Here is a 21,687-nt window from a genome sequence, read left to right on the forward strand (position 1 = left end):
ACAATAATATAACATACCAAAACATGAACTACGTAGGGGTAAACTTAACGAAATATGTATTAGACTGTACAACTGAGAGAAATGTAAAACCTAAATAGGTGAAGATAGGTACGTGCTTTTTAAAACAATATATCTTTATTGATTTCAGAGAGAGGAAGGGAGAGGGAGAGAAAGATAGAAACATCAATGATGGGAGAGTCATAATTGATTGGCTGCCTCCTGCACACCCCCAACTGGGGATCGAGCCCCCAACCCAGGCATATGCCCTGACTGGGAATCGAACCACAACCTCCTAGATCCTAGGTCGATGCTCACTGCCGAGCCACGCCTGGCACATGTTTTTGTTTTTATGAGATGTCAGTTCTCTCCCGAATGGATCTGCAGATTAAATGCATGATCCCAATGAATATCAGAGCAGATTTTTTGGTAGAAATTCATAAGCTGATAACTAAAATTTATATAGAAATACAGACTAGCTAGAATGACTAAAATAATTTTAAAAAAGAATAAAGCTGGAGAACTTACACTATATGATTTCAAGACTAAAATAATCATGACATTGTTCTCAGTGTAAGTAAGGATTAATAGAACCTGATCAATAGAACCAAGTAAAGAGTCCAGGAGTAGATCTACACATATATAGTCAATTGATTTTCCACAAGGTGCTGAGATAATTCAGTGGGGTAAAGTATATCATCTTTTAAACAAATGGCACTGGAACAATTGGATATCTTTATATTACAAGAGAATTTTGACCCTTATACATAAAAATTAACTTTTTTACAATGTTTTTTTTTAATCCTCACCAGAGGATATGTTTTTATTGATTTTAGGGAGAGAGAGAAGCATTGATGTGAGAGAAACATCGATCAGTTGCCTCCTACATATGCCCTGACTAGGGATCAAACCCTCAACCTAGATATGTGCCCTGACCCGGAATTGAACCTGCAACTTTTTGGTGTATGGGATGGCAGTCTAACCAACTGAGCCATCTGGCCAGGGCAATACCAATAAATTAAAATGAACCAAACAAGATTTTTTAGGTACAAAAAGTAATATTTAGCTATAAAGATAAGAGACAAACCTAAAACATGAACACAAAATGATAAAAATAGGATTGGAATCAAATTGTATCAGAAAACTTATTCATGCTCTCTTGTATATTTTCCCACCTCCTTTAGGCAACTTTTGTTAAGATTTCCATAATTAAAAAAAAACCATTTCCTTTGCTATATAAATTAGTTTTGCCTTTTCTAAAAATTTTACAGAAATAGAATCATACAGTATATATTTAGTGTTCTGATGTTACTCAACATAATGCTATACATATTCGTCTGTGTTGTTTCATATCTCAGTAATCTGTTGCTGACTTTTATTCCATTGTGTGTATACACACATATACACAGTTGTATGCACAGCTTTGTGTTTATCATTCATTTCTTGGTGGATATAAAGGTTGTGTACTGTTTTGAGCTATCGTGAGGGATCCAGCTATCCAGACATTCTCATTTGTGTCATTTTGTATACATATATTTTCATTCTTTGGGTAAAACTTACCATTGGAATTACTGTGCCATAAAGTAGACATATTTAACATTATTAGGAACTATCAAGCTTTTGCCACTTTAAGGATGTTGTTCCGTTTTTTCCCTCTACATTATTTGTGATGATAAACTCAAATTCATCCTGTTGTTATTCTTTCATATCTAACGCACCTGTTTTTTCCACTGGTTGCTTCAAGATTTCCTTTTTATCTTTTGATTTTCAGTAATTTGACTGTGATGCCCCTAAATATTTATATTTATCTGTTTGGGATTTGCTTCACCTTTTGGACCTGTGCTTTATTGTTTTTTATCAAATTTAGGAAGTTTTTGGCCAATAACTTTTCAAAAAAATTTTTCTGCTCCAACTTTTCTTTTCCTTCTGAGATACCAATTACATGATCTCAGAATATTTGATATTGTCTCATATTCCTCATACTTATTTTTTTTCTATTTCTGTTCTGATTTCAAGTTCATTATGCTGTTTCAAGTCTTTTCTTAAACTCATGGAATGAATTTTTTTTCTTTTTATTTTTTTAAAAACTATATTGATTTCAGAGAGAGGAAGGGAGAGGAAAAGAGAGAGATAGAAACATCAATGATGAGAGAGTCATTGATCGGCTGCAGCCCGCAACCCAGGCATGTGCACCGACTGGGAATCGAACCCCTGATCTTCTGGATCCTAAGTCTACGCTCAGCCTCTGAGCCACACCCGGCTGGGCATAGAATGAATTTTTCATTTCACAAAATTTCAGTTTTTAGTTGCAGAATATCCATTTGGTTCCATTTTAGTTTCTATTTCTTTCCTGAGATTTCCTATCTGTTAACTCAATAAGATCATCTTCTACTTTAAGTCATTGAACATTATGATAGCTGTTTAAAGTTCTTTTATGGTAATTCCAACAAGTAATCAATGTTGGGATCTGATGCTGTTGGGATGGGATCAGAGTGGTGCACTGGGCTTCATTTTCTAATCTGCGTGATCAGTTGCAAGTGTTCAGTATATTATTCCTTATGCCTTTTTAATGTTTAAAATATTTAATAATTGGTATTAAAATCATTAAACAGAGGGGAATAAGGAAGTCATAATATGAATAAAAGAACCACCTTAAAAGAAACACCTTATTTTGTTTGCAGGAAAAATATTCCCAAGAAAGGGAAGAAAGTTCCCTGTGAGCACTTAACAGTATAGAAGAATTTATTTTTTTATTTTTATTTTTTAAAAATATATCTTTATTGATTTCAGAGAGAGGAAAGGAGAAGGAGAGGGAGAGATAGAAACATGATGAGAAAGTCATTGATCGAGCCCGCAACCCGGGTATGTGCCCTGACTGGGAATCGAAACCCGATCGCCGGGATCCCAGGTTGACACTCAACCGCTGAGCCATGCCCGCCGGGCTACAATATAGAAGAATTTAAGAACATGAATCCAATAAAGCAGTAGCACACATTTGAGGATATAAAATATCAATATGATATTGAAAATAGTATTGAGCTACTAAAACAAGCAGAGGTATAAAGCAACACCTGTATGAGCTCGAGAAGTAGAGGAAAGAGCTGAAAACTGAATTACTAATACTGAGAAAGGCCTAAGATCATTGTTTCAATATGCAGAAGAAAATAATGGATATAGCGATAGACAATGATAATTTGTCACAGAGAAATTGGTGTCCATGACTTAGGAAATGAAGAAATGAAATTCTTTTTCATTGAATTGTCTTAGCACCTTTGTCAAAATTCAGTTTTTTGTAAATGTAAAGGTTTATTTCTCTATTCTCAGTCTCTTTCCATTGATATATTTGTTTATTGTTATGCTGGTACCATATTGTCTCAGTTACTATTTCTTTGTAGTAAGTTTCAAATTCAGGAAGTGTGAGTCCTCCAACCATGTTTTTCTTTTTCAACTTTGTTTTGGCTATTCTTGCATATACATATTAATTATAGGATCAGTATATTCATTTCTGTAAAAAAAGGCAGATGAAATTTTAATAGAGATTGCATAGATCTATAGATCAATTTGGAAAGCATTGCCATCTTAACGTTAAGTTTTCCAGTTCATGAACATGGATGGAATTCTATTTATTTAGATTAAATTTCTTTTAATGATGTTTGTTGTTTTTGGTATAAACATTTTATACTTTTTTGTTAAATTTATTTCTTTTATATTGATGTTATTAATGGAATTGTTTTCTTAATTTCATTTTCTGATTGTTTATTGCTATTATATAGAAATACAATTAATTTTTGAATATTGATCTTATATTTTGTAATTTTACTGAACTCATTTATTAGTCCTAATAGTTTTTTGTGGATTACTTAGGATTTTCTACATATAAGGTTGTTATCTTGAATAGAGAAACTTTCACTTCTTCCTTTCAATGTGTCTTACCTATTGTAAATGTCTTTGTGTGTGTATATTATGAAAATTAATACCCATATGCTTATAGAACTTCAATGTTTATTGCATGATTTGAGAAAAATGAAAACTTAAAAATACTGATAATCCTTAAGGAAGCAATTTGTCATCTTTGATTCTCAGTGTTTTTATATGTAAGATTAATTGATCTTTAAAATCTATAGTCCATGTCAGCAATATGCTTATTGCTGAAAAATGATACAAAGGAATCATTAGGAATATTTTGAATGTTAACATAAGTAATTATACTTTTAGACCTTTGGCCCAGTTACTCTTGTATTTCCTAATCATGTTTAAATGAGAGAAGAAATAGAAGAATTTATTATTAAATTCCCTAATTGGGTTCATTGTTGATTAAGTCAGATTTGTAAGTAACAGCCATGGGACTTGCTTCATATTATTATTTAGCTATTTCTGACACGGTTAGCAAATATTTACTATCAAAGTACATTAATTTCATTTGTCCTTGGAAATATTATTTTATGTTTAGTTTTTCTTAGCACTTATTTAAAAACTTTTCCTTTTTATATGCTAGGTATAACCCGGAAAAATCCCAGAACACCTCTTTCTGATCTCCAGGGCATGAATACATTAAATGAAAAAAACCAACAGTAAGTATGTTTCGTTTATGTTTTCAAGGAAGTATAGAAGAAATAACTAAAATTCTTATTAATACTTTTGTGGCTTTAAAAAATGTAAAGAAAATCAGGCCTAGTTTGCTTTATATTTCTTAAAAATCTTTTATAAATGATGTGGTAAGTTAATAAGGTTAGAGTTAACAAAACTATTAGGACTAAATTATCTAAGAGTGCCTCTGGTTAGGTGATTGTACAATTAATAACAAGTTTTCCCAGAATAATTTAAAATGACCAAATATGTTTTCATTTCTGGGATCCTTCTTGCATTTTATATCTTTTGCAAAGTTCAAGGGTTATTCTGCTGTTGTCTGTGGAGAAATCTTATTGGTAAGTAATAATTGAGTAGTTTGATTTACGTCAAACCATTGAATACCTTTTCTTGCTGAGTGTAATAATCAGAGCTTAATTTTTAACCATTTAAAAAAAATTTATCCTTATTGTTGAAAGTATTACAGATGTCCCCTTCCACCCCACATCTGACCCCACCCCTAGGCCTTCCCCATACTGTTGTCTATGTCCGTGGGTTATGCATGTACGCATGTAAGTTCTTTTATTTAATCTCTCCCCACCTACTCCCTCTGAGATTTGTCAGTCCGTTCCATGCTTCTATGTCTCTGGATCTATTTTGAATTTTTAACCATTTTTAATGAAGAATTCTTGAGTAAATTTTGAAAATAACAAGTATAAATAATTTTCTCAGTTTGTAAATAAAGTTACTTTGTTCTTTATACACACTGTTTTATAAAGATTGTACTTTATATGAGCAAAAGAACATTATTTAGTGTCTAGAGTCTGCTTTCTACATTTCAAACATCATCAAGTGAATTGAGCTTCTTAGTACCTTGGTAATGAGGATGGTCTGTCATTAAAGTTAAGGTATAACTTTATTGAGCATTTTTCCATTTTGCATTACTATATTTTTCTAATGTGTATTGTCACTTCTCTGCTCAATAACTTTTTTATAACTCTTTGTTGCTTGTTAAAAGAAGTCTAGGTTCACTAGTCTCACATGCAAGAACTGTCACAGACCAAGTATCCAATCTCAACTATATTTATCTTAAATGCCAAAAAATTGGATGACTTGCTATCTTTACAGCGTATGCATTTTGTTTTCTTAATAGTGATACTTGACTAATGATGAGATTCACCACTATATTTTCATGTTTAATTTCACTCAAGAACAAATTAGATCATTAATCTGGTGACCTGTGTACCTTCAATTCAGTCTATTGACAGTACAGGCATACCTTTTGGGGTTGGTTCCAGACCACCACAATAAAGCGAATATTGCAATAGAGTGAGTCACATGAATTTTTTTGGTTTCCCAGTGCATATAAAAGTTATGTATGCACTATGCTGAGTCTGTTAAGTGTGCAGTAGCATTATGTCTGAAAAAATGATGTACATACCTTAATTTAAAATTATTTTATTTCTAACACATGCTAACCATTATCTCAGCCTTTAGCAAATTATAATATTTTTGCTGGTGGGAGGACTAACCTTTAATTTGTAAAAAATGCAATATCTGCGAAGTATAGTAAAATGAAGTACAATAAAATGAGATGTGCCTGTATTCTAACCCTGGTCATTAGAGATCCCTGAGTTAAGGAACCTGTTTCCTTGATTTGGATTTAAAAAAAAGGATGCTATGACTTACCCCACTTCCCAAAGCAATTTGATGGTTATAACTCTTAATTACTAGCGTGCATTTCTTTATACTTTAAATTCTATATGGGCTTCTGTTTTTTATATATCAGTTGGGATAGTCTGATATTTTGGTTTAAGATTGATTGTGTATATAAATTCATATGAGACCCTTCACAGGGAACTTGATCAAATCAGCTTGATTCTTTTGTATAGAACAAAGAAAGATATATGTGGCTTTGAAGTAATGTTATCAGGAAAAGGCCAGCTAGCAGCCTTAACAAGAAGATTCTTTCAGATTGTATTTACTGTGTTGATGAATTTATTTTATACATATTTTAGAGAAAATAGGTGAGATGAGGAAGAGGACAGGGTATTAGATAGTTATAAAATAAGATCAGCCATAAAATCATTAGCTTATGTCTATTAGGTGGAGTCTTTTGGATCTTCCCTATGTAATTCTCCTAATAAGTTACTCTTAAATGATAAAAGAGTGAAATGTCCAATTTGGTGGTGATCTAAGCCTAAGAGTTGATGTATTCTGTATAAAAACAGTGAAATGCAAATAGTAAAACTGTTTTTAGTTAGTACAGTATCCCTTAAGTGAGAGAGAAAACTTTCATTAATGTTGAGAGGGCAGTTGTTATTTTTGGTAAGAAAGTATAAACTGGAAACAAATGTCATTATATGAAAATATGATTTGAGAAAAAGTACAGAGCCTATGGTTACATATCATACAGCAGAGATGGTAAATGTACTATAGAGGCTGCTGTACTGACCTTTATTATGAATAAGAAGACTGCATTAGTCCCCGGCGGGGCGTGGCTCAGTGGTTGAGCATTGGCCTAGGTTCCAGGAGATTGCAGTTCAATTCCCGGTCAGGGCACATGCCCCAGTTGTGGACTCGATCCCCAGTAGGGGGCATGCAGGATGCAGCTGATCAATGACAACTCATCATTGATGTTTCTATCTTTCTCTCTTCCTTTCCCTTCCTCTCTCTGAAATCAATAAAGACATATTTTTTAAAAAAAAAAAGGAAAAAAAAAAGATTGCATTAGTAGCCAAGGACACATATATTACTGGGTGGAAAAAGCTCTTGTAAGTGAATAGTTGTAGAGCAGAATGTGTGAAGACTAAAATATACCATCCTATATGGGGGAAAAAATGCCTTTGGAAACTTGTTATCTAGGAGGAAACAAGAGTGTGTATCAGAATTTATTGTCAACAAATACATAATGCATTTTGTGCATTATAGAAGTGTATGGTAGGTTTTATAATTAAATGGTATCTATTTTACTATCATGCTAATCTTTAGGCATTAATGAATAAGAATAAGTTTCATTAAAACTCTTGGGTTATGGCACCAATCTTTAGGACTTTGTACTATATTGATATCCACATATTTGAGGACTAAGATAAACTTTTCCTCTAAAAGTTAACTGTGTAGCATGTTGTGCATCCTGATTTCTGTTCTTTTTAAAAATTAAAAAAAAATGTTTTATTGATTTTTAGAGAGAAGGGAAGGGAGAGGGAGAAGGAGAGAGAGAAACATCGATGAAAAAGAAACATCAGTCGGCTGCCTCCTGCATGCCCCCTACTGGGGATCGAGCCCAAAACCCCATCATGTGCCCTGACCAAGAATCAAACCAGCGACCTCTTGGTACATGGGATGATGCTCAACCACTGAGCCACACTGGTCAGGCCTGTTGTTAGTACAGGTGAAAACTCACTGTGTAAAGTGTTATTGCTGTTTAAATTCAATTTTTCCTCTTGTTCTGGGCAAATGTCTATCATCTGAAATATTCTATTATAAAATACAACAATGAGAATGAAAGTACTTCTGAAAAAATTTTGATAAAAAAGTCAAATTCTTTATTACTACCATTGTTTTAGAAATGATCATATTTAACGTTTATAAAGATGAGTGGATTTCAAGGTTCTCTTAGAATCGATACAACTTGATGTCACATAAAATAGCTTGGAGTGAAGTTTTTACACTATAGCTAGATATATCTCATGAATTTCTTCATGTCTTAGTATATATTTTGTTTACCATATTTTCTAGGAAAATGTAAAACTTGGATATTAATGTAAGTAGGTGTATGTAATTAGTAAATCATAATAATAGCAAATTATTATACTTTACTATAAATTTAAAATCTTAAGTATTGTATAGCCATTTCAAACACAAAGTCTTTTTTGTGTTTTTACATAGTTTGTTGGTCCTTTATATGTTATAAAAATTAATGGCTGTTTTTACTGGGGCATAATTTGCATGTTACATCCATTACTAAACAGATAAATTAAGACAGACAAAACTTGCAGTTCTGGCAGATAATTTATTTATTTGACAAGTACTTAGTGCCAAGTCATGTGGTGGAAACTAGACAGAAACAAGAGTGTGTCATCAGAATTTATTTTGTAAGATAGGTTGATAAGTGATATGATTGAAGAAATATAGGATGCTATGGAACACATAAAAGGACTGCTTAATTTTTTATGTTGATGGTGTTTTTAAAGAATTAGATGTGGGGGTAGATGTATCAGAAAGATTTTTCAGAAAAAGAATCTTTTAAACTGTTATCCAAGAGAAGAGTAAGAGTAAGCCCTATGAAGAGTGCAGTGATGTAGGCAGAGGAGCAACCTGTATGAAGGTCCAGGGACAAAAAAGCAGTGTGTGTGGGGGGGGGGGGGCGCGGAGGGATGGAGGGAGAGAGGGAGAGAAGGAGAGAATTATACAAATAAAGAATTAAAAGAATGTGAGTGTGAAGAGAGAAGTGTTGAGAGTTGATTCCAGAAAGAAAAAAGGTGATAGGCTGATTCATGTAGGGCAGTTATCATTAGAAGTTACTTAATGCTTTTAAGCAGGGACTGACATTTCAGAAGAATCTCTCTGCCTGATTTATGGAGAATGATTTGTAGAGGCAATAGATTGGATACAGGGAGATTAGTTGTTCCGGGCAAGAGATGATAGCTTGGAATGGGTGGTGGTGGTGGGTATACATTGATGTGAACCTGTATTAAGAAGGAAAGTTAAGAGAGAATCTGTGCCTCTCACCTTATTTCATGAGGATTTAGAGTTTATGAGAAGTGTATATTGGATCTTCTCTACTATGTGCAAATAATTTTTATATGTATGCAAGAAATATGTAACTGATCTAATATGTATGAGGAATAAGTATATATACACAAAGACATTGTGTGTTCCATCAATCGTAGCAGCAGTGTGCTAAGGGAGACTGAAATACCTAACTCTGGAAAATCTAAAACAAAGACCTATGTCAAATTATTTGTCAAAACAACCAACTGGTACAAAGACTTCTAAATGCACACAGAGGTTCTGTGTTCTCCCTAGCATTCCATTTATTGTCCTCTCTTTTTGTGGCACAGCCAATTTTTGTTTTCTTTTACTTCCAGTCTTCTAATTTACCACTGAGCCTGCCATTCTAATGCTGGGACTCTTCCTGTCACTTAATGTGTAAAATACCAGTAAAACTTTTCTGTTTTGCCTTAGGCCTTCCCATATCATGTAGGAGGAAGAGAACTGGTTGGGGAGTCACCAGAACTTTGGTATTTGCCAAGCTTATCTTCTTAATCTGTATAATATTATTGATACTGGGGGGATGGGGAGTTATTATTGAATGGGTACAAAGTTTCAGTATTGCTATAAGTTCAGGAGATGGATAGCGGTGATGGTTGCACCATAGTAAATGTACTTAATGCTACTGAATTGTACACTTATAAATGGTTTAAAATGGGAAATTTTATGCTATGTACATTTTACTATAAAAAAAAGAGTATTAAAAAAGGAACCCCACTGTATGGGAGAACATATTTGCCAAGGATACATCTGATAAAGGGATACATTTGACAAAGTGTACAAAGAACTCATACAACTCAACAAGAGGAAGACAATCCAATTAAAAAATAGGCAAAGGACCCGAATAGACACTTCTCCAAAGAGGAAATACAGATGGCCAAGAGACATATGAAAAAATGCTCAGTGTCGCTAATCATCAGAGAGATGCAAATTAAAACCACGATGAGGTATCACTTCACACTTGTCAGAATGGCTGCCATCAACAAATCAACAAACGACTTGTGCTAGCAAAGATGTGGAGAAAGGGGAACCCTGGTACACTGCTGGTGGGAATGCAGACTGGGGCAGCCAACTATGGAAAACAGTATGGAGGTTCCTCAAAAAATTAAAAATGGAACTGCCTTTTGACCCAGTGATTCCACTTCTAGGTATATATACTAAGAATTCTGAAACACTGATCAGAAAGACCATATGCACCCCAGTGTTCACAGCAGCACTATTTACAATAACTAAGATCTGAAAACAGCTCAAGTGCCCATCAGTAGATGAGTGGATAGAAAAGCTGTGGGACATCTACACCATGGAATACTATGCAGCTGTAAAGAATGATCTCATACCCTTTGGGGCAGTCTGAATGGACCTGGAGAATATTATGCTAAGCTAAATAAACCAGGAAAAGAAAGACAAATATCACATGATCTCACTTATATGTGGAATCTAAAGAACTTAATAAACTGATGAACAAAATAGATTCAGTGACATAGAAGCATGGAACAGACTGACGAATCTTGGAAGGTTGGGGGTGGGTGGGGAGAGATTAACCAAAGAATTTATATGCATATATACATAACCCATGGACACAGACAATAGTGTGGTGAAGGCCTGGGGCAAGGAGTTGGTGGTGGGTGGAAGGGATTAATGGGGGGAAAAGGGGACACCTGTAATATTTCAACAATAAAGGTAAATTATATATACATTACAAAAGGGATTCATGCTCTTGGGAGAGTAGGGAGTTAATTGTTTTACAGAGCTTCAATTTAGGGTGATGACAAATTCTGAAGATAGAAGGTGGTGACTGTTTTATAACAATGTGAATGTGTTCAGCGCCACTGTATTGCACATTTAAAATGGCTTAAATGGACAGAGAATAGATTGGTGGTTGCCAGAGGCAGGGGGTAGGGGATTGACAAAATTGGTGAAAGGTGGTCAAAATATACAATCTTCCCATTATAAAATAAGGAAGTCATGGAAATGTAATGTACAGCCTGGTGACTATAGTTAGTAATACTGTATTTAATATTTAAAAATTGCTAAGAGTAGATCTTAAAAGTTCTCATCACACCTCTGGTCAGGTGGCTCAGATGTTTGGAGCATCATCCTGTACAACAAAAGGTATTGGGTTTGATTCCTGGTCAGGACACATACCTAGGTTGCGGGTTTGATCTCTGGCCGGGGAGCTTACTGGATGCAACAGATCCCTCCCTCCCTCCCTCCCTCCCTCCCTCCCTCCCTCCCTCCCTCCCTCCCTCCCTCCCTCCCTCCCTCCCTCAACATATCCTCAGGTGAAGATTAAAAAACAAAAGTATTAAAATGGTAAATTTTATGTTATGTATATTGTATCACAATAAAAAATAGCATGGTGTGAATATAACCTATTGATTTGTCTGTTATCCTGTCAGTGGATATTTGGTGGTATTGCTTTAAATATGCTCATACCAATCTTCTTCTTCACCTATTATTAAATCTCGGAGATATGTACTTAGTAATGGAACTGCTAGTTCAGTAGGATATATGCATGTTTTACAAGATAATTCCAAATTGTTTTCCAAGGTAGTTGTACCAATGTACACTAATAGTGTACGCTAACAGAAGCAAATTCCCTTTGCTTCATTTCTTGTCAGCATAATTTATTGTCAGACTTGACTTTTGACAATCTAGAAGTTATAAAATGGTATCTTATTGTAGTTACATTTTTCATTTTCTTGCTTATTAATGATTCTGAACATAGTTTTATATATTTTATGGCCATTTATAAATTTTCTTAAAATGCTTGTTCTTTATTTGCCCATTTTAAAAAACAATTTTTAAAATAAATCTTATGTACTGATCCCACTTAAGGAACATGTTACAAATATATTCTCCCAATTTATAGTTTTTTTGTTGTTAGTCCTCACCTGAAGATATATTTTTTCCATTGAATTTTTTGGAGAGAGGGAAGGATGAGGGGAGGGAAGGACGGGGAAAGAGAGAGAAAAACATCTATGTGAGAGAGACACATTGATTGATTGCCTCCAGCACATGCCCAGACCAGGGTGGGATCCAACCTGCAACCTAGGTATGTGCCCTTGACCAGGGATCAAACCAGCAACCCTTCTGTGTGTGGGCCAGTGCTCTAACCACAGTGCCGCACTGGCTATGGTGACTTTGGTGAATGAAAATCCTTAAATTTAATGGAATTAAATGTACTAATTTTTTTCCTCTGGTTCTTTTTTAACTTATTTAAAAAATTATTTCCTAGTCTGAAGTCATCTTTTCACCTAATTTTTTTTCTAACATTTTCTATTTGCCCATCATCAGTTCAACTCCAAGATTTTTTGCCAGTTGTCTGAATTTCCTTTGATCATATACAGTGCATCTTGAATCAGTTTCCTCCTCTTGTAGAAATACCTCCTGTTATTTTGACCTGTACCAGTGTGGAGGGATTGTTCTCTAGATCTGTTGCATAGATGTCTTATTGGTATCTTTTTTTACTTTTGTATTGGGCATTCCTTTTGTTATTCTTCTGTTTTGTGTCAACTATTTTTTTTTCTTCAATTTCTTCCTCACTTTGTAACCTGTTGTGGAGCATATCCTCTGGTAGCTCCATGAGAAGGTATAACTAAACATACCTTCACACTTGATTGGTAATTTGGCTGTGTATAGATCTCTTGGTTGGAATTAATTTTCCTCAGAAGTTAGAAGACATTGTTGTATTGCATTTTAGTTATAGTATTCCTGATTTCTGAGCCCTTGTTTTAAATAACTTTATTGAGATGTAATTTACATAACGCAAGATTTCACCCATTTATACAATTCAGTGGGGTTTGGTGTGTTTCAGAGTTGACCAACCATTCCAAAATCTAATTTAGAGCATTTTAATCACATCTAAAAGAAACTTCCTACTTACAGTTTCTCTCCTCCATTCCAACTCTAGGTAAATATGAATCCACTTTTTATCTCTATAGATTTGCCTATTCTAGAAATGTCATTTAAATGGAGTCTTAGAATATGTGGCCTTTAGTATGAAACTTGTTTAACTGAGCATGTTTTCAAGGATAATTCATGTTACAGCATGTTCCAATACTTCATTCCTTTTTATGGCCACATAATATTCCATTGTACGGATATTTTGTTTATCAGGTGATCAACACTTGGATTGTTTCCACTTTTTGGCTATTATGTATAATATTTCAGAGAACATTCATGTACAAGTTTTTGTGTAGACATATGTTTTGATTCTTTTGAGCACATACCTAGGTATATAGTGACTGTGCACATACCTGGGTCATATGGTGACTATGTTTTGTTTAACATTTTGAGAAATTGCCAAACTATTTTCCAAAGTGGCTGCAACATTTTATATTCCCTCTTGTAATAGATAAAGAGTTCCAATATCTCCACATCCTTGCAATATTTGTTTTTGCTTTTCTTTTTCCTTTTAGCTGTCTTAGTGGGTGTGAAGTAATGGCTCATTCTGGTTTTGATTTGTATTTCCCTAATGCCTAATGATGTTCAGCATCTTATCATGTGCTTATTGGCAATTTGTATATCTTCTTTGATGATTCATTTATTTTCTTAATAAGTGTCTACTTAGCCCATTAAAAATTATTTCTTTTTGGTGTGTATTCTTCTTTCCAAGTATAAATATAATTGTCTTAAACAAAACTGTGAAAATGCAACCATATTTTATTTAAATTTAATACATGTAAACATCTTTTTATGCCATTAAATATTATTCTACAACATGAGTTTTAATGACCTCATAGACTTCCATTCAGTGGTTGTAACCATTTATTTCACCTATTTCTAATTATTGGTTATCTGGATTGTTAACTAATTTTTTATACTGATGAAAATTTTTGTAGTTAAATGTTCGTATGTTTTATTTTCTTATTTTCTGTCCCTCTTAATTAAAAGCTTAACCGGAAGAATGGAACAGAGCTGTTATAAAAATTTAAAGATATTGACCTGGCTATCTATAAAAGCATTATAGACTATTATAGTTTAACTAAAGAACTAATGGGGGTAGAGAGATTCCAAGATGGTGGCACATTAAGTGGAAGCTACACTGACACTCTCCCAGGACCAAAATGGAATTATGATTAAAATATAGAAAAACCATCCTGTATAATCAACTGAAGACTAGCTGGAAAGAACCCTCATAACCAAGGGCCTAAAGTGAAGACCGCATAGAGACTGGTGGGAAGTGTGGAGGCACAAGAGAGCTGGCAAGGCTCCCACAGGCAGCAGCGGAAATTCCCAAGGGATATCTCAGCTGTGGGGGGTTCTCACTGAGAACTGTGGGGTCTAAACCCCAAGCTGGTCTCCCCAGCTCAGAGCACCAGGACTGAGAAAGGTGCCCACACAACATTAGGTTATAAAAAGCAGCGGGGTTTCTGTCTGTCAGGGAGAGGTCTGGAAATGCAGGCACCCTCTTAAAGGGCTAACACACAAAATTTTGTGTGCAGCCACTCACCTTCAGCTCCAGCAGAGAGAGGGTAGAGTGGTCTAGTGCTCTGTGAGGAGAATCAAGGTTGAGGGCTCTGGGGATAGAGCTTGGATTTCTGTTCTGAATCATTCCCCCATGCTGGAGAGGACATCGTTCTCATGTAGACCTTTACCATCCAGGCAGCTTTTCCCTAGGGGGGAGGCAATTGCCTCACCCTGTTGGAAAACTACTCACCCAACCCTATGGAGCTTATGCCTTCCTGTGGTCTACAGCCCGAGGCTCATTAAGTGACTGAGAATAACAGCCTACACGAGAAGGCAGATCTCTGGATGCTTTGAGTCTTTGCCTGATCTTCTAGACCCAGGACTAGGAAAAGCAGACCTTGGTGCATAGCTGGGTCCTTTTCAAATGCACTAAGCCCCAGAAAAGGCAGCCACAAGCTGTGGATCACTGAAAGCTACAAACGGTGCAGTCACAAACAATATCTGACATTGGCCTGCGCCGTAGACCATCCAAAAAGACTGGGGTCCTTGCAGATCAACCTAATTCATAGAAACAAACCTAAACAGACAGCCAAAATGGGGAGACAAAAGCCCCAAATGAAAGAGCAAAAGAATTCTCCAGAAGAGATAAATGACATGGAGATAAGCAGTCTGTCAGATATAGAGTTCAGAATAATGATTTTTAAGGATGCTCAACAGCATGAGAAAAGATATGGAAACTATGAAGGAATTAAGAAATAAAAAATACATTGGAAGGAATAAACAGCAGATTAGGGGAAGCCGAGGATCGAATTAGCGAATTAGAAGACAGGGTAGAAAAAAATCAATTAGAGAACCAAAAAGAAGAAATAAGTAAAAAACAGGAGGACAGATTAAGGGAGCTGTGGAACAACATGAAATGTAACAATATTCACATCATAGAAGTACCAGAAGATGTAGAAAATAAGCAAGAGTTAGAGAGCCTGTTTGAGGAAATGATGACAGAAAACTTCCCTAACCTGGTGAAGGAAAAAGTCATACAAGTTCAGGAGGCACAGAGAGTCCTAAGCAAGAAGAACCCAAAGAGGCCCACAACCAAACTCATTATAATTAAAATGCCAAAAATTTAAGACAAAGAGAGAATCTTAAAGGCAGCTAGAGAAAAGCAATTTTTTTTACCTACAAAGGAGCTCCCATAAGGCTCTCGGCTGATTTCTCATCAGAAACCCTTCAGGCCAGAAGGAAATGCCATGAAGTATTCAAGGAAATGAAAAGCAAGGATCTGAAACCAAGACTCCTCTGTCCAGTAAGGCTATCATTCAAAATAGATGGTAAAATAAACAGCTTCCCAGACAAAAAAAGGGTAAAGGAGTTTTTCCACTGCCAAATCAGCATTGCAAGAAATCTTAAAGGTATTGCTGTAATAATAATAAGTATATATATATATATATATATATATATATATATATATAGAAACACAGGCATAAAGAATTTAAATGACAATAAGTACCTATCAATAATAACTTTAAATGTAATGGATTAAATACTCCAATCAAAAGGCATAGGGTAGCTGAATGGATAAGAAAACATGACCCCTGTATGTGCTGTCTATAAGAGACCCACCTGAGAATAAAAGACTCACACAGGATGAGAATTAAGGGATGGAAAAAAAATTTTCATGGAAATGAAAAAAACCTGGGGTAGCAGTACTTATATCTGACAAAATAGACTTTAAAATATAGGCCATAACAAGAGGCAATAAAGGTCACTACATAATATTAAAGGGATCGGTTCAATAAGAGGATATAACTGTGGTAAACATACGTACCCAAAATAGGAACACATACACACACACATATATATGAATAAACTTCTGGAGGATTTTAAGGGAGGGATCGACAATAATACAGTCATAATAGGGGACTTTAACACCCTATTGACTTCGCTGGACAGATCTCCCAGACAAAAAATCAACAAGGAAACAATGACTCTAAATGACGAACTAGATGAGATTGACTTAATTTACAGTTACAGAACATTTCACCTCAAACTGTAGAATATATATACAGGTGCACATGGGGTCATTCTGAAAGATAGACCACATGTTAGGACACAAAACATGTCTCTACAAATTATATGGAGAAAAGGGAACCCTAGTACACTGCTGGTGGGAATGCATTCTGGTGCAGCCACTATGGAAAACAGTATGGAAATTTCTTTAAAAATTAAATACGGAGTGCCATTTGACCCAGTGATCCCAATTCTAGGAATATATCCTAAGAAACCCAAAACAACAATCAGAAAGAATATGTGCACCTTTATGTTCAAAGCAGTACAATTTACAATAGCTAAGATCTGGAAACAGCCCAAGTGCCCATCAGTAGGCGAATGGATAAAAAAGCTGTGGGACATTTTCACCATGGAATACTATGCAGCTACAAAAAAGAAGGATCTCTTACCCTTTGAGAACATGGAGGGACCTGAAGAGTATTATGCTAAGCAAAATACTTAGAGAAAGCCAAGTATCACATGATCTCACTCACGTGGAATATAATGAACAAAATAAACTGATGAACAAAAATAGATCCAGAAACACGAATCTCAAAGGGAAGTCTGGGGTCGGGAGAGATCAATCAAAGAATTTATATGCATATATGCATAACCCATGGACATAGACAAGAGTGTGGAGAAGGTCTGGGGGAGAGGACGGGTGGATGCTGGGTGGAGATTCTTAATGGGGGAAAAGAAGAGGACATCTGTAATACTTACAACAATAAAGATAAAAAAAACTAATGGGAAAATAATTTTTAAGGTGATATTTCATTTTTCAAAACAGGAAGTTTCAAAAATAGTACAAAAGAAAAAAAATAGTTTATTGGGTCTCATGTATTCTTCACTCAGTTTCCCTTAAGTGACATCTTATATAATAGTGGGACATTATCGAACCCAGGAAATTTATATTAGTATATTAATATTAACTAAACTACAGTGTTCATCATTTAAAAAATCTGTATGTGTGTGTATGTGTAGTTTTTTGCAGTTTTATCTCATGTATAGATTTGTGTAACTGACACAGTCAAGATACAGAACTCTCATTATCACAAAAGCATTCATGCTCTTTGTAGTCACTCTTCTCTTTCCCTGTCCCTGTCCTGTCCACTATCGACCACTAGTATATTCTTCATATTTATAGTTTTGTTATTTTGAGAACGTTATATAAATAGAATCATGTAGTATAAAACTCTTAAGGAGCAAAAACTTTTTCTCTGCCTGCTTAGGTTCAGTGGCTGGCGGCCTCTGAATTAAACTATTGACAGATTTACAGGAGAAAAAGCATGCAGTTTTTATTAATATTTTATGTGCATGAGTAACCACAGAAAAGCGAACTTAGAAGCAGTTATACTTGGGGGCTTATATTCTTTTTACAAAGGAAAGGTGATTTAGGCTTCAGGAAATGATAAAAAGTGGGGAAATGGCTAGGAAATATATGAGGAATCTAATGGAAGTTATTTTAATAAGGTTTGTTTTTGTAAATTCATGTCAGTGTCTATGTCTCTAGTGAGAAGAGTTGCTCTCCTTTTCCTCGTAAGGGAGAGGGACACCTTCACAAAGGGAAATTTATGCTTTGTTTTTAAGGGCAGAGAACTAACTCTTCCTGTTATGTGCTGATTCTCAGTTCCTTTCAGTTCAAAATAATCCTTATGCCAGAGTAGCATATTTTGGGGTTATATATCCTAACCCCCTTAATAAGATTTTGAGATTAATTTTTTTCTCAAATCTGCCAGGTTGTTACATATATCAGTAGTTCATTCCTTTTTATTTCTGAGTAATTTTTCTATTTTTAAATAAGGCTGTCTTAGTATTTTTGGGTAGTATATTTATATATTCCAGATATAGTTCCCTTATTAGATACATGATTTGAAGGTATTTTCTCTCAATCTGGGAGTTAGTTGTCCTTTCACTTTTTTATGGTAGTGTTTTAAAGTACAAAAGTTTTTTATTTTAATGAAGTCTTATTTATTTAGTTTTCTTTTTTGCTATACTTTTTTTGTCATATTTAAGAAATTACCTAAGCCCATGTCACAAACATTATGTTTTTCTCTAAGAATGTTATAGTCCTAGCTCTTAAATTTAGATGTATGATCCATTTTTAGTTTTTTTTCTTTTTTTTATCTGTTGTAAGATAGAAGTCCAACTTTATTCTTTTGCATGTGGAGATCCAGTTATCTCAGCACCACTTGTTGAAAATACTGTTCTCTCCTCATTGAATTGTTCACACCTTTTCAAAACTCAATTGACCATAACTGATAGTGTTTATTTCTGGATTCTCAATTCTGTTCCATTGATCTGTATATCTTTCCTTATGACAGTACCATGTTGTTTTGATTACTGTAGCTTTGTAATGTGCTTACACATCAGGAACTATAATTCTTCCTGCTTTTGGTGTATGTGTTTTTTTAACACCATTTTAGCTATTCTGTCTTCTTTTCATTTCCATATGCATTTTAGGATCAGCTTGTCAATTTCTTCAAAAAAGGCAGCTGGCGTTTTGATTGGGGTTATCTTGAATCTGTAGATCAATTTGGGGAGTGTTATCAACAAGGTTGAGATAGAGTAAGCGGGGGAAGAGTGATGAGATCAAATTAGAAAGAGGGAGGCCATGTTACATTTACCTTTTAGATAATGTAAGAATTTTTGGCTTTTAATGATAATGAGAAAGAAAGACACAGGAGGATTTTGAGCAAAACACTGACTTGATTCAGCTTATAGATTAAAATTAATGATCTGGCTGACTTCTTAGTATATCTCAGACTCATTAACAACATTTCTGCCCCTGGAATTTTGTGTTTTTTCTTTTCTCTGCGTGGAATACTCTTCTCCCAGATAACTTCTTGAGGAAATTAAAAAAAAATCTCCTTCACATCTCTGTTTAAATGGAACCTTATTGATGCCCTATTAAAAAGACTAACATTCTGACTTTTTTTAATCCTTCTTTCCTGTTCAAAATTTCTCCTTAGTGCCTGTTATGTGGCATACAATATATTTTTTCATGTGTTTATTATTTGTCTCTTTCCACCTGAATTTAAGCCTTGTGAGGGTAGAACATTTAGTATGTTAATTGGTATATGCCCATTGCTAGAAAAATAATTGGCACTATTTGGTGCTCAATAAATATTTTTAAATGAGTGAAAGTATATTCAGCCGCATTTTCATTAGTGTCACGTTTTTAATTTTCAAGATTTTTTTGTTACTAATTTTATCTTTTCAATGCTTTTTATAGCATCTTGTTCTTATTTTATACATGGAATCTTTTCTCTCTTCTTTTTTAAAGATATTATGATAGCTTTTAAAAAGTTTTCTTTTCCCTGTCTAGTTTTTTTCCCCCCTTCAAGTTGTTTATGTCATGATTGTTTTGGTCTCTGTGTCTCATGCTAGGGACTTCTGTTAGCTATCTAGTGAACCTTGGTCAGCTGTTCATATTTAGGATTGAGACACTGAAAAGCTAATTAGAATCTCTCATTAGTTGGGTGTGTTGTCAGTCTCTGGAACATACCAGTATATTTGGGTCTTTCCTCTTGGCCTGGTCAGATTTCACACAAAAGTTTATTTTAATTTTCTGCCTGGAGAATATGCAGTTGACCCTTGAACAATACAGGGGTTAAGGATGCCAACACCCCCTGTGCAAAGTTTTGCATATAATTTTTTAAAGTATGTTTTTATTTATTTCAAAGAGAGGAAGGGAGAGGGAAAGAGAGATAGAAACATCAATGATGAGAGAGAGTCATTGTTCAGCTGCCTCCTGCACGACCCCTACTGGGGATCAAGCCCAAAACCAGGACATGTGCCCTAACAGGGAAGTGAACCAGTGACCTCTTGGTTCATGGGTTGACACTCAACCACTGAACCAAACTGGCCGGGCATGTAACTACTGTTGATCAGAAGCCTTACTGCTAACATAAACAGTTTATTAACACAGGTTATATTCTTACAATAAAGTAAGCTAGAGAAAAGCAACTGTTATTAAGAAAATCATAAGAAAGAAAAAATACATTTATAGTATTTATTGAAAAAAATGTGTGTATAGTGGACTGGTGCAGTTCAAATCTGTGTTGTTGAAGGGGCAACTGAAGCCCAGCTGCCAGCATTCTGGATCCAGCTGGATAAGAGAACTGAGACCTCTATTTTCAATATTTCCATTAGCTTGTATATAGCATACCCATCCTCAGTGTGCATGGTGCTGCCCAGTCCATGATTTTCTCTTTCATCCTCTTGATTATGTAAAGGAGGGGTGGTCATCAGGTTTCATGGATTTTTAAGTGCTTCTTAAACTTTCAACTAGTGCTCCTTATTTTTAACCTACAGTTTCCACCACTTCCTGAGATACTTGGTAGCTCCAGTTCTGGAGCCTCTGAGGAGTCCTGCAGAGTAAATAGGGATGCTTCTTAACTTTCCCCACAGCCGGTTTAAGGTTTACTACTGAAAAAGCTATTTACTCTCTATATCTGCTTTCCATATTTCAGAAATGTGTTTCTGTTATATATTAGTATATTCTCTTAAGTGTTTATTCCTTTAAAAGTTGTTAATGTTTCTGTGGGTTTCTGGAGGAATTAAAATATAAATGCAATTTGCTGTCTTTACCTGGAAAGCCCCCTATTAACTCTTTTTACTGTAATCCCTAATAATTTTATCTGTTTTATTCATTCCTGTACCTTCAGTGCCTAGAATAGTGCTCAGCCCTAGTGGACATGTGTGTAATAGTGAGACCTCCCATGAAGAAATTAAATATTCAACAGGATGGGTTGGCCTATTATAATTGGAAATTCCTTCAGTAGCATTTGGAAATTCTAAAATCTAACGAAGACAAAAGCCTTTACATTATATTATAATACGTTATATTATTTATTGATTGTTAAATGGTTAACAGTATATTTAAAGACA

The 21,687-nt window shown here is 34.8% G+C and overlaps 1 protein-coding gene across 4 annotated transcripts in view; it reads left to right on the plus strand.

Moving 5' to 3' along the window:
• The window catches only part of MYO9A (myosin IXA), a 272,449-nt gene that overhangs the window by 150,312 nt on the left and 100,450 nt on the right, over window positions 1–21,687 (plus strand). For all 4 annotated transcript variants that reach the window (XM_016201287.2, XM_016201296.2, XM_016201314.2 and 1 more), the window contains one exon: window positions 4,493–4,568. In XM_016201287.2, the coding sequence (XP_016056773.2) occupies window positions 4,493–4,568 (76 nt within the window). The remainder of the gene's footprint in view (window positions 1–4,492; window positions 4,569–21,687) is intronic.

Source organism: Miniopterus natalensis, chromosome 1, assembly GCF_054644295.1.
Source record: "Miniopterus natalensis isolate mMinNat1 chromosome 1, mMinNat1.hap1, whole genome shotgun sequence".
Lineage (NCBI taxonomy): Eukaryota > Metazoa > Chordata > Mammalia > Chiroptera > Miniopteridae > Miniopterus > Miniopterus natalensis.